Consider the following 12847-nt stretch of genomic DNA (forward strand, 5'->3'; position numbering starts at 1 on the left):
GTAGCTTTCCAGGAAAAATACAATGAAGCTTTTAAATGCCATAATTGTGGGTCCAGGGAACACAATAGAAGAGACTGTCCCAAAATCTCAAAGGAGAGACATAGGTCAGAGTATAGGAGCAAATACAATTATAGACAGTCTTCCACAGATAGACATAAATATAGAAGCCCACCAAATTACAGAGATAGTAGAGGGGGTAGAGAAAATTCAAAAGAGAGAAAATCTGGTTCACTGAATGGACTAAATAAACAAGACAGCACTAAAACACAACAAAATGAGAACAATAATTGGCTTATTGATTCTGGGGCAACCAATCACACCACTAATAACAAAAATATATTGTCTTCATTTACAGAAGATAAATTTGTAATAAAGGTAGCTAATCAAGAAAAGGTTCAAGTATTAGGCAGAGGAAATGTGACCTTGCCTGGCCTAGGAAAAATAGAGGGGGTATTGTTAATTCCAGAAATACCTCATAACATACTAAGTGCCATAAAACTAAGCAGAGATTCTGACATCAATATAGTTTTCTCAAAGGGGAAAGCAACTTTAGAGAAGGACAAAACAAATGTAGGCACTGTGATGATTAAAGGAGGCCTACCCTATCTAATAACAAAAGAAAGATGGTTACATAACATTGATTCAAATATGGAAGATTGTATTGAGGCAGATGATGAAAATGTTAGTAACAGTGACAATGATGAATGTAAAATATCTCATGATCACGCAAATACACACAATGAGAAGAAACCAAGAATAGGTAAACCAATTCATGATGAGTGTGCTCACATCTTGCATAGGAAGTTAGGACATGCAAGTTTTCCTGTAGTACAAAAAATGACTGAACACGCAGAAGGTGTCAAAATAAAAAATTGTGAAAATTATTTGGAATGCTCAGTATGTAAATCCACTAAACTAAAAACTAGTCCCAGACCAAAAAAATCCAACAGATCAACTAACAAAATTTTTGACTTAGTACATATGGACCTAGTTGGTCCATTAACTCCATCAATCACTTATAGAAAACGTTACTTCCTAACAATAGTAGACGATTACAGTCGCTATGGTTTTGTTTACACATTAAAACACAAGGATGAAACCTTTCAGAAATTTAAGGAATTCTACAAACGCATAGAAACACAACATAATATCAGAATAAAACAAATTATGACAGATAGGGGATGTGAATTCATGTCTAAAGAATTCTCCCAATGGTTAAAGGATAGAGGAATGCTACATTTCACGTCTAGTCCATTTTCTGCGTTCCAAAACGGGATTGCAGAGAGAAAGAATTCCACACTACAAACCATGATTAGGTGCACATTAGAGGATGCTGGTTTAGGCAAACAATTTTGGTCAGAGGCCTTACATTATTCAAATTACACTCAAAATAGAACCTGGTCCAGTATTGTGAATAAAACACCATATGAGGTGATGTATAATAGGAAACCCAAATTAGCACACATGCACATATTTGGAGTCACTGCAGACGTACACATACCTAAGCAGTTGAGAAGAAAGGGAGAAAACGTATCCAGAAGATTAAGATTTATGGGATATGAAACTGGCACCAAAGGGTACAGATTCATTGATAATAATAACAAATTTATAGTCTCCAGAACAGCTGTGTTCCATGAACAGGCCAATTGGTCTAAATTACATCTTAATGAAATATTTCCAAATAAATGCAAAGATACAAAATCTTGTGAGGAAGGGACAATAGAAAATCAAAATATCAACAAAAATAAAAACAAAACCAAACTTGGACAAATAGTCAGCACAAAATAAAGACAGACACATTAACAAAAAAGGAAGCAAGATATTTGCATGATAACCATAGCAAACCCGAAAGAGCTATTAGAAACAATAGAAATCAAGTACCAAATAAATACAGAGATTACATAATGCATATGGATGGTGAACAAATGACACCTAATACATATGAGGAAGTATTAAAACTCCCTCGTGAAGAAAAAGAAAAATGGGAACTAGCTATGAAAAAAGAGATGGAAAGTTTGCAAGGATTAAATGTGTTTACACCTGCGATTGCACCTAAAGATAAAACGATTATAGGTACCAGGTGGATTTATAAAATTAAGAATCTAGAAGGAGGCAATACTCTATACAAAGCTAGATTGGTTGCACAAGGTTATGCACAAAAATATCCGGAGGACTACACTGACACATACTCCCCCACAGTGAGAACAGAGAGTGTTAAAACAGCTCTAGTAGTGGCATCTGCACTCAATCTTGATGTATTTCAATATGACATACAGACTGCGTATTTACACGCAAAACTAGATAAGGAAATATATGTAAGAGCACCACACAGTCAATACACTAATAAGAATGAAATTTGGCTATTGAACAAGAGTCTATACGGATTAAAGCAATCTGGCAAAAGATGGTACGATTGCTTGGTAAAAGTACTTAAGACCATGGATTTCCACGCTACCACTGCTGATAACTGTTTCTTTGTAAAAAAGAGTGATGATCATATTGAATTTGTATTAATTTATGTAGATGATATTTTATATATAGGAAAACACAAGGAGAGAAGAGAAACCTTTGTAAATAAGCTAAACGAACATTTCTCGTTGAAATCTCTAGGTAAAGTAAACAAATACCTTGGTGTACAAATTAACAAAACTAGAAGGGGATTCAAACTTACTCAGAAAGATAAAATCATTGAACTTCTGAACAAATGCAATTTAAACAATGCCAAACCCTGTGACACTCCTATGCAAACTGATTTCCTTAGAAACACTGATGAATCTTCCCCTGAATTCAAGGATAATACATTTTATAGATCAGTCATAGGTTCACTTCTTTATATATCTAATTGGACCAGGCCAGATATTGCATTACCACTCAACTTATTGTCAAGATATGTTAGCAAACCAACAATGTATCATTGGGAAGCAGTCAAAAGAATTCTAAGATATCTGAAAAGTACATTAGACTTTTGCTTAGTATTAGAACCTAGTAATGATAAAGAACCAAAACTTACATGTTACGCAGATGCGGATTGGGCTGGAGATATATCATGCAGAAAGAGCACTTCTGGTTATATTTTTCTATTAAATGACTGTCCAGTTTACTGGTACACTGGTAAACAAGAACTGGTAGCCACTTCGACCACAGAAGCGGAATATGTTTGTTTGTCCAAAGCTGCAAATAACCTTGTATGGTTTAATGATTTGATTTCAGATGTTTGGAAAAAACCTGCTTTGCCTTTTGTTATGCATGAAGATAATAAAGCAGCCATTGAAATATCCAGATCCGATGCCATTGGACAAAGGTCCAGGCATATAGATATAAAATTTAAGCATGTGAGACAATTGTCTCAAGATGGATTTATCAAAGCAGTGCATTGTGATACCTCTGAACAATTAGCTGACATATTGACGAAGCCTTTACCTTCTAAACAGCACAAATATTTAACATCAAAATTATATGTCTTATATTGTCCTGAATCTGAATGTAATTGGTGTTGTATAGCGAACCGGCATTTAGAGGGGGATTTGTGAGATGTAAATGCCTTATTCCCTAATGTGTAAATAATGTATATATGGGACATCGGGGGTTAACTTATTCTTTGGTTCCTAATGTATTCATAATTCACCACTCCCATTCTTGGCTCCACCCCTTGTATATATAAGGAGCCACCTTCACCATTTTCCTTGCTTCTATCTGTGAATATTCAGTGAATATAGAATGCCTGTTATAATTAAAGAGAAATATATTTAAACCTCTAACTCTTATTATCATTATTGAGTCTGATCCTGAAAATATTGCAACAATTTTTTTCTACAACCTCTTCGGCCGAAAAAATGCTTTTAAAAATAATAATTAAAAAAAGCCTCTGATGATCGTGCCGCTCAGCTGGGATCGTCAGAGGCTTTTAAAAGCATTTTTTCTACAACCTCTTCAGCCAAAGAGGTAGTAGAAAAAAATGCTTTTAAAAGCCTCTGACGATCCCAGCTGAGTTGCCTGATCGTCAGAGACTTTTAAAAGCATTTTTTCTACAACCTCTTCAGCCAAAGAGGTAGTAGAAAAAAATGCTTTTAAAAGCCTCTGACGATCCCAGCTGAGTTGCCTGATCGTCAGAGACTTTTAAAAGCATTTTTTCTACAACCTCTTGTAGAAAAAAATGCTTTTAAAAGTCTCTGACGATCCCAGCTGAGTTGCCTGATCTTCAGAGGCTTTTAAAAGCATTTTTTTTCTACAACCCACGCACATTAAACACCCCCTCCCACCAAGCCACGGCCACAGAACCAGTAGTAACAAATTTTACATTTCACCACTGGTTAGAGGGTAAATGTTGAAATGAAGACAAGTCACCTTCCGATATTTTCTAGAAAGTAAAAAATTACAACGATCATTTGTAGCTGTTTTTCCATCTGCGAGGTTATCGTTTGAGGTACCGTAAAGTCCATGGATTTGCCGTACGCTAAATAAATAAATAATCCGTGAAATAAGTGATGGTGCACCATAATGCGATTGGTCCTTATGAGTTTGGAGAAGCCTCATTTGCGTGTTATTGTCATTATCTAATTAATTTGTATGCCATCCAGGTCATGGTTACCCCAAAGCTGTTTTTTCAGGAGGCAACTGGACTTTCTTGATTTTTCTGTGAAGACGTTTTTGCTTCTCATCCAAGAAGCTTCTTTGTTTCTAACTGAATGGTGGGGAAGGGCTTGGGGGAATTTGCATGCAATCAGAACTGAAGAAGCTTCTTGGATGAGAAGCGAAATGTCTTCAAGGAAAAACAGGGAAAGTTCCATTGCCTCTTGAAAAAAGCACCTGTGGGACAATTCAGACAATGAAATGTGGGACCGTATAGGATTTTCACTTGAATTGGCACTCCAAGCTTTTCCTTTTGCGCTTCGTCGAGGCAGGTTGAGAACCAACTGATTCGAATCCGATTCGGAGGGGGGGGGTCTCCAAAGCACTCCGACAAGTCTTCTAGTCCCACCTCTTGCTCAAGCAGGGGTGGGATTCAGAAATTTTGGCAACCGGTTCTCTGCCCAGTTGCTGGGTGGGCGTGGCCATGGTGGGTGTGGCCTACTCGGCCTCCTGCACCACGGGAGGGGGCGTTTTCACCCTCCCCAGACTCTGGAGGCTTTCTTTGAGCCTCCAGGAGGGCAAAAACAGCCTCCCATGGGCTCCAGAGGCCATCTGAAGGATGGAAACAGGCCCATTTCCGGATTTCCGGTACTTCCAGTAGGCCCGTTTTTCGCCCTCCCCAGGCTCTGGAGGATTTCCCCGAGCCTCTGGGAGGGCTAAAACAGCCTCCCCCATGCTCTGGAGGCCCTCTGGAGGCCGGAAATGGGCCAATTTCCGGACTTCAAGAACTTCCGGTAGGCCCATTTTTCGCCCTCCCAGAGCCTCTGTGCAGGCCCTGCACTTATCTGGCATCCAAAACGAGCTGCATGGAGACTCCTGGGAAGGGCAGGGAGGGGTAAGCCGGGTCAACCAGTCCTTGCAACAACGGGTTCGCCGAACCAGATTAAAATTAATATCCGGTTCACCCGAATATTCATCTGGTCCGAACCGGCTGAATCCCACCCCTGCCTATACCATTTCAGATAAATGGCTGTCCAGTCTCTTAAAAACGTCCAGTGCTGAAGCATCCACATCTTCTGGAGGCAAGAAGTTCCACTGGTTAATTGTCCTCACTGTCAGGAAATTTCTCCGTAGTTCTAGGTTGCTTCTCTCCTTGTTTTGTGCAAATTGGTCTCCATTATGAACCTCTCTGCTCCGTCTTAGAAATAACCCAGTGTTTATCCTTGTAATAGTTCTGGCACAAGTTGCATGCGATGTTATATAACACGCTGAACTGTAGCTGCTCTCCAATTTTTCAAGGGAGAAGGTCTCCTGTCACCCCTTGTTTTACTTCAAAGGTAGAACTGTTTATCTCTTTTTAAAAAAAAAAAAAGCGTGAGAGATTAATAAATGTTTCGGGAGAAAGCCAGCACGGCTCAGAAAGCTTTTAGGTGGTCAGAGGGTTAGGGAAAAAAAAAAAATACCAGCCCGTCTGACAACATGACATTTAAGAAGCCCAATTTCCAAAAATGGAAGTCTTCGCTTGTTGGAAGGCCGTCGGAGAGAAAAGCGTCGAAGACTTTGTGCCAGTAAAGATAATAATGTTGGCTTCTCGTCGGGACTGAGCTGCTTTGCAGAATTAGAAGAGGATATGTAGCTTTCTCTAGTGTTTTTCCCAAAGGTGCTTTTTTTCAAGAGGCAACTGGACTTTCTGGTTTTTCTCTGAAGACGTTTCGCTTCTCATCCAAGAAGCTTCTTCAGCTCGGACTGGATGGTGGGGAACGGAGGGAATTATACTCCTTGCAGTCAGCTGGTTATTTGCATCGTTTTAGAGGGTCGCTGAGGCCACTTGGAGGTTTATCTTAAGGGTCACCTGAGGAATACAAATGGGTGTGGAGCCTTTTTGGAACTGCTGAAAGGACTATGTTGTAGAATGGAGATAGATAATGTCGCATCCCTTCTGTTGAGGGAGGGCTGTTCAATTTTGATGGAGATGGCCTCTTTGACCCCCTCTTTCGAATCATTACTGCTTCCCTAAATCCCAAAGGTGCTTTTTCAGGAGGCAACTGGACTTTCTTTTTTTTTTCTTTTGAAGATGTTTCCCTTCTCATCCAAGAAGCTTCTTCAGCTCTGACTGGATGGTGGGGAACGGAAGGATTGATACTCCTTGCAGACAGCTGGTCATTTGCATCCTTTTAGAAAGTCGCTGAGGCCACTTGGAGGCTTGTCTGTATCCTCAGGGTCACCTGAGGAACACAAATGGGTGTGGAATTGTTCTTGGAATCGTTGAGATGGAGACAACACAAATTCTGTGTTCAGTTATTAACACAAGGCGCAAACATCCTGCAAAAAGCACAGCTCCACCATGCAGTATTTTCAGCGGTTCCAAGAAGACTCCACACCCATTTGCACTCCTCAGGTGACCCTCAAGACACAGATAAAGCTCCAAGTGGCCTCAACGACTCTCTGAAAGTATGCAATTGACCAGGTCTCTGCAAGGAATATCAATCCTTCCATCCAGTCAGAGCGGAAGAAGCTTCTTGGATGACAAGCGAAACATCTTCAAACAAAAACCAAAGAAAGTCCAAGTGAAAAAAAGCACTTGACTTGAGTATCTCCATAGATATTCTCGAGGGTTTGCAATCTGAAATTTAGCGCATGGAGAGCGCTGTGAAGAAAAGGAAGGAAAGTGAGGGAAGGCATCTGGTTGTTTTTAATCCTGCAGGCAGGGGTGAAATGCTACCAGTTCGGGCAGGTTCGCCCGAACAGGTAGTAAAAAATGCTTCTGGTTCGCCAAACTGGTAGTAAAAAAAAAATGTAAAAAAAAAAGTTCCGACGATCAGCTGAGTGACGTGCGACTGTCGGAACATTTTCTTTTTTAAAAACTTTTTAAGCATTTTCTTTACTACCAGTTCGGGCGAATAGGTAGTAAAAAATGCTTTAAAAAAGTTTTTTTAAAAAAAAGACTTGGATGATCGCGCGACACAGCTGTGATCGTCCGAGCCTTTTTTTTTACTTTTTAAAAGCATTTTTTAACTACCTATTCACCCGAACCGGTAGTAAAAAATGCTTTAAAAACGTTTTTTTAAAAAAAAAATTAAATTTTTATTATAGTTCAAAAAAAACAAAAACAAATATATAATAGTTTTTCTATCATGGTGTAGCATCACCAAAATATCCATGTATATATACACCAATAATCAGAAAGTAAAAATAGAAATTATTTACATATTCTTATATACAAATTTACAATTCCAATACTTATTGATTACCATAATTATACCATCATCTATAATTAAATCCAACATTAACTTTTATCTCTCTCCCATCGTTTCTGGATCCAATCATACCACATGTTCCAACTACTATAAAAATCTGAATCTCTTTTACCTTTGATCAGTTTTGTAAGTCTGTCGGACTCCGCACATTCCATAATTTTATAAATTATTTTGGAGTCCGTTGGTAAGTCCTCATTCTTCCATTCTTGTGCGAATGCCAGTCTCCCTGCAGTGATTATGTGCAGTATCAGGTACCATTTAGTCAATCCAATATTTGCAGGTATAACCCCCAACAGAAAAGTTTCAGGTTTCAGTTCCACTCTACAGTGTGTAAATTCAAGCAACCATCTTCGTATTTTCATCCAATATTTGGTTGCCAGCGGACATGTCCACCATTGGTGGAAGTAAGTTCCATTGCTATGCCCACATTTCCAACACTGTGGAAACTTTTTTAAAAAGCTTTTAAAAAAGGTTCCCAAGATCACGTGCCACAGCTGATTCTGGCCAACGAACCGATAGCAAACCGGTTCAGATTTCACTACTGCTTGCGGGCTTAGGAGAAAATCATGCAAGGTGACTTTTGTATCCTGGATCAAAATCTCCAAGCAAAACATAGGAAGAGCGGAGCAATGAACAACCGTTGCATTAAAAATATCCCAGGAAATATGTCAAGATCCAGGAGCCTGTATTAACTTGCGTGGCGGCGTGGTTAATTTTGAGGCTATTTCCTGCAAACAGATCACATCCCCGTTAGTGCTTAGATCAGGGGTGTCAAACTCAAGGCCCACGGGCCGAATTCAGCCCACGGGTTGCTTAGATTTGGCCGTGGGGCCATCCTGGAAACAACAAAGGACCAGCCCGTGTTGCAAGAGGCTGTGGTGGCCGAAAACGGGGCCCGGGAGGGGCTTGCACGAGCCCCCCCCCCCGCATTCCGTTTTCCCTGGCAGTGGGCAAGCAAAACAAAACGTAAGGAGAAATGTTTCCCGTTTTGCATTTGAGCATGTAAGAAGGGGCAGAAAAAGGAGAAAGGGAAAGAGAACAAGAAAAAGATGGGAAGAGAGCAAGGAAGGAGGAGCCTGGATAGCTCAGCAGACTAATGCATTGTAATTTAACTCCAGCTGTCTGCAATTACTGTAAGTCTGAATCTCGCCAGGCTCAAGGTTGACTCAGCCTTCCATCCTTTCTAAGGTAGGTAAATTGAGGACCCAGTTTGTGGGGGCAATAAGCTGACTTTGTATAAATATACAAAAGAATGAAGGCTATTGCTTAGCGCATTGTAAGCAGCCCTGAGTCTCCAGAGAAGGGCAGCATATAAATCAAATTAAAAAAAAAAAAAAGGAAAGAGAGGAAGGAAGAAAAAAGGAGAATGAAGAGGAAGGAAAAAGAAGAAGGAAAGGGAGGGAGGGAGGGAGGGAAGGAAGGAAGGAAGGAAGGAAGGAAGGAAGGAAGGAAGGAAGGAAGGAAGGAAGGAAGGAAGGAAGGAGGTTATAGTGAGAGGGAACTGAGGGTCTGAGGGAACTCTTGCCTTAGCACTTGGCCATGACAGGTGCCCCCCGACATGAGTGATGGCGAGCTGGCCACGCCCACCCTGGCCACACACACTCCGCCCCCCTGAGGTCATAACGCAAATGCGGCCCTCAATGAAATCGCGTTTGACGCCTCTGGTGTAGATTCTAAGAAGCAAGTTAGATGGGCTGCCCATCGTTGGGAGCCCAGTATGTTGGACATTAGCCTGGACTTGAACGGTTCCAGTGAAGTGGGACTTTAACGAAGTTTGAGTCCCAGTCTTTGAAAATAATCGCTGTTGGAAAATTGATTTTTGCCTTTTCTTATTTCAGGAGGACAAGAAATGTTTCACGTGCGATTCGCGGGATCCGTTCCACGAGACCCTGAATCCTGACAGCCATCGTATTGAAAACGTGGTCACGACTTTCGCTCCGAATCGCCTGAAGCTGTGGTGGCAGTCAGAGAACGGTAGGGCTGCCCTAGGATGGGATTTTTGAAGTATCTTGAAACAGGCTTGGGAAGGCTGTACGTATGGAATTACAACTGGTGTAGAAATGTGTTGTGAAATTGCAGAAGAATGGCAAGAATTTTCACTTTTTAAAGCATACTGTGATCGACCCACGAGTCAGACCTCATCATTAAATTACGAATATTTTCCTTCAGCCGGCAAATAATCTGTTGGGTATTTTTATACCCAACACATATTTTTATAGCAAATCGTGTTTTTTTTTTCCTAGTAATGATTTTCATCCGTTTGATTTTTGTTCATGAGGTGGGAAAGATGGAGGGAGGGAGGGAGGGAAGATTAAGAAGAGAAGAAAGGAAGGAAGGAAGGAAGGAAGGAAGGAAGGAACAAGGGAAGGGAAAGCAAGGAAGGAAGGAAGGAGGAGAAGAGAGGGGAAGGGAGGGAAGGAGGAGAAATGAAATGGAAGAAAAGAAGGGAAAGGAAGGAAGGAAGAAAATGAAAGAAGGAAAGAAAGAGAGAGAAGGAGGGAGGGAGAGAGGAGAAGAGGGGAAGGGAGGGAAGGAGGAGAAATGAAAGGAAGGAAGGAAGGAGAAAGGAAAGGGACAGGGTGGGAGGGGGAAGGGGGAGGAAGGAAGGAAAGAAAGAAAGGGAAGGGAAGTAGGAAGGAGGGAGGGAGGAGGAGAAGGAGGAGAAATGAAATGAAGGAAGGAAGGAGAAAGGAAAGGAAAGACAGGGAGGGGGAAGGAAGGAAGGAAGGAAGGAAGGAAGGAAGGAAGGAAAGAGAGAGAAAGAAAGAGAGAGAGAAAGAAAGAAAGAAAGAGAAACAGAAAAGAGGGTTTGGTTTGAAGCCCTGCCTGTTTCCCTCTGGGGAATTCAAGAGATAGAATTCAACTTTTAACAAATATTCTTGTTTACCGTGAACCTTCCTCTTTCGGTCCTGTAGGAGTAGAAAACGTGACTATCCAATTGGATCTAGAGGCGGAATTCCATTTCACTCATCTCATTATGACCTTCAAGGTAAAAAAAAAAAAAAAAAAAAATCCATAACGTTTCCCCTCCAATTGCAAAGAGACCCACGATCCTCCTGGCCCCCAAATGCCAGTTAGAGGCCGAACTAAGCATTTTCGACTCTTAAGATTAGTGGCATTAAAGGATTTTTTTAAAAACGATTCATTCTGGAATGCACGAGCGAAGGCAAACAACGAATTCCAGCGTTTTATGGTGCAATTTAATTGGCCGTGTTCTGCCTTTTTAGATAAGAACTCCTTTGAATGAATCCCCAAACGCTCATAAAGTAGAAGAGGATTTAGTGTTTCTTCTTCATATCTATGTTCCTGCAGCTGCAGTCTTTTGGGGGAGGAAGTTCTGATCACTGACGGTTTTTTTGTTGCCGCAGAGGTGAGAATTACGTGGGTACCACATTTGCTCTGAATTAATTGTCAATACTGGTGCCAAACTTCCACAATGCAGTTATTTAAGACAACAAGAGGAACGGACTCTTCAAATTCCTGGCTTTTGGCAGCTGGGAAATAATTTTTGGGGAGGCGGAGAAGAAAACATCTGTATACAAAATGTTGTTGTTTTGCTTTTCAACAGATGTCCTGGCAGGACAGATGTACCGTAAAATATATTTAAAAAAAAAAAAAAGATTTGCAAACATTTCATCCTCTTGAGATTTTCACTCAGAAAATACATAATACTAATTGCAATTGCTGAAGCTTATAGGAACATTAAGAAATATAAGGTTGTTTTTTTTACAGTTCACGATAGGATGTGTTCTAGTCTCACTTTAGGGATGAAAGTTGGATGGATGACTTTGTCCGAATCACCAGGTGTCTGTGAGTTCTAGTCCCACCTTAGGCATGAAAGCTGGATGGGTGACTTTGAGACAATCACTAGTAGTCTGTGAGTTCTACTCCCACCCTGGGTATAAAAGCCAGCTGGGTGACTTTGGTCCAATCACTAGGTGCCTGTGAGTTCTAGTCCCACCTTAGGCATGAAAGTTGGGTGGGCAACTTTGGACCAATCACCAGGTGTCTGTGAGTTCTAGTTCCACCTTAGGCATGAAAGCTGGATGGGTGACTTTGAGCCAATCACTTGGAGTCTGTGAGTTCTAGTCCCACCTTAGGCATGAAAGCCGGCTGGGTGACTTTGGGCCAATCACCAGGTGTCTGTGAGTTCTAGTCCCACCTTAGGCATGAAAGCTGGCTGGGTGACTTTGGGCCAATCACCAGGTGTCTGTGAGTTCTACTTCCACCTTAGGCATGAAAGCTGGATGGGTGACTTTGAGACAATCACTAGTAGTCTGTGAGTTCTACTCCCACCCTGGGTATAAAAGCCAGCTGGGTGACTTTGGTCCAATCACTAGGTGCCTGTGAGTTCTAGTCCCACCTTAGGCATGAAAATTGGGTGGGCAACTTTGGACCAATCACCAGGTGTCTGTGAGTTCTAGTCCCACCTTAGGCATGAAAGCCGGCTGGGTGAATTTGGGCCAATCACCAGGTATCTGTGAGTTCTAGTCCCACCTTAGGCATGAAAGCTGGCTGGGTGACTTTGGGCCAATCACCAGGTGTCTGAGTTCTAGTCCCACCTTAGGCATGAAAGCTGGATGGGTGACTTTGAGACAATCACTAGTAGTCTGTGAGTTGTACTCCCACCCTGGGTATAAAAGCCAGCTGGGTGACTTTGGTCCAATCACTAGGTGCCTGTGAGTTCTAGTCCCACCTTAGGCATGAAAGTTGGGTGGGCAACTTTGGACCAATCACCAGGTGTCTGTGAGTTCTAGTCCCACTTTAGGCATGAAAGCTGGCTGGGTGACTTTGGACCAATCACCAGGTGTCTGTGAGTTCTAGTCCCACCTTAGGCATGAAAGCTGGATGGGTGACTTTGAGCCAATCACTAGGAATATGTGAATTCTAGTTCTACATTAGACATGAAAATTGGATGGGTAACTTTGCTCCAATCACCAGGAGTTGATAAGTTCTAGCGCCGCCATAGTCATGAAAGCCAGCTCTTTGGACCGGTCCCTCTCCCTTGGGATAAAAATGAA

The 12847-nt window shown here is 41.5% G+C and overlaps 1 protein-coding gene across 1 annotated transcript in view; it reads left to right on the forward strand.

Moving 5' to 3' along the window:
- LAMB1 (laminin subunit beta 1) overlaps positions 1-12847 on the forward strand; it is a 95039-nt gene that overhangs the window by 12248 nt on the left and 69944 nt on the right. Inside the window, exons 3-4 of the mRNA XM_070946590.1 lie at positions 9665-9800; positions 10742-10815. Of these exons, the coding sequence (XP_070802691.1) occupies positions 9665-9800; positions 10742-10815 (210 nt within the window). The remainder of the gene's footprint in view (positions 1-9664; positions 9801-10741; positions 10816-12847) is intronic.

The sequence above is a fragment of the Pituophis catenifer genome, unplaced genomic scaffold, assembly GCF_029215685.1.
Source record: "Pituophis catenifer annectens isolate HBS135680 unplaced genomic scaffold, rPitCat1.0.hap2 SCAF_7, whole genome shotgun sequence".
NCBI lineage: Eukaryota > Metazoa > Chordata > Lepidosauria > Squamata > Colubridae > Pituophis > Pituophis catenifer.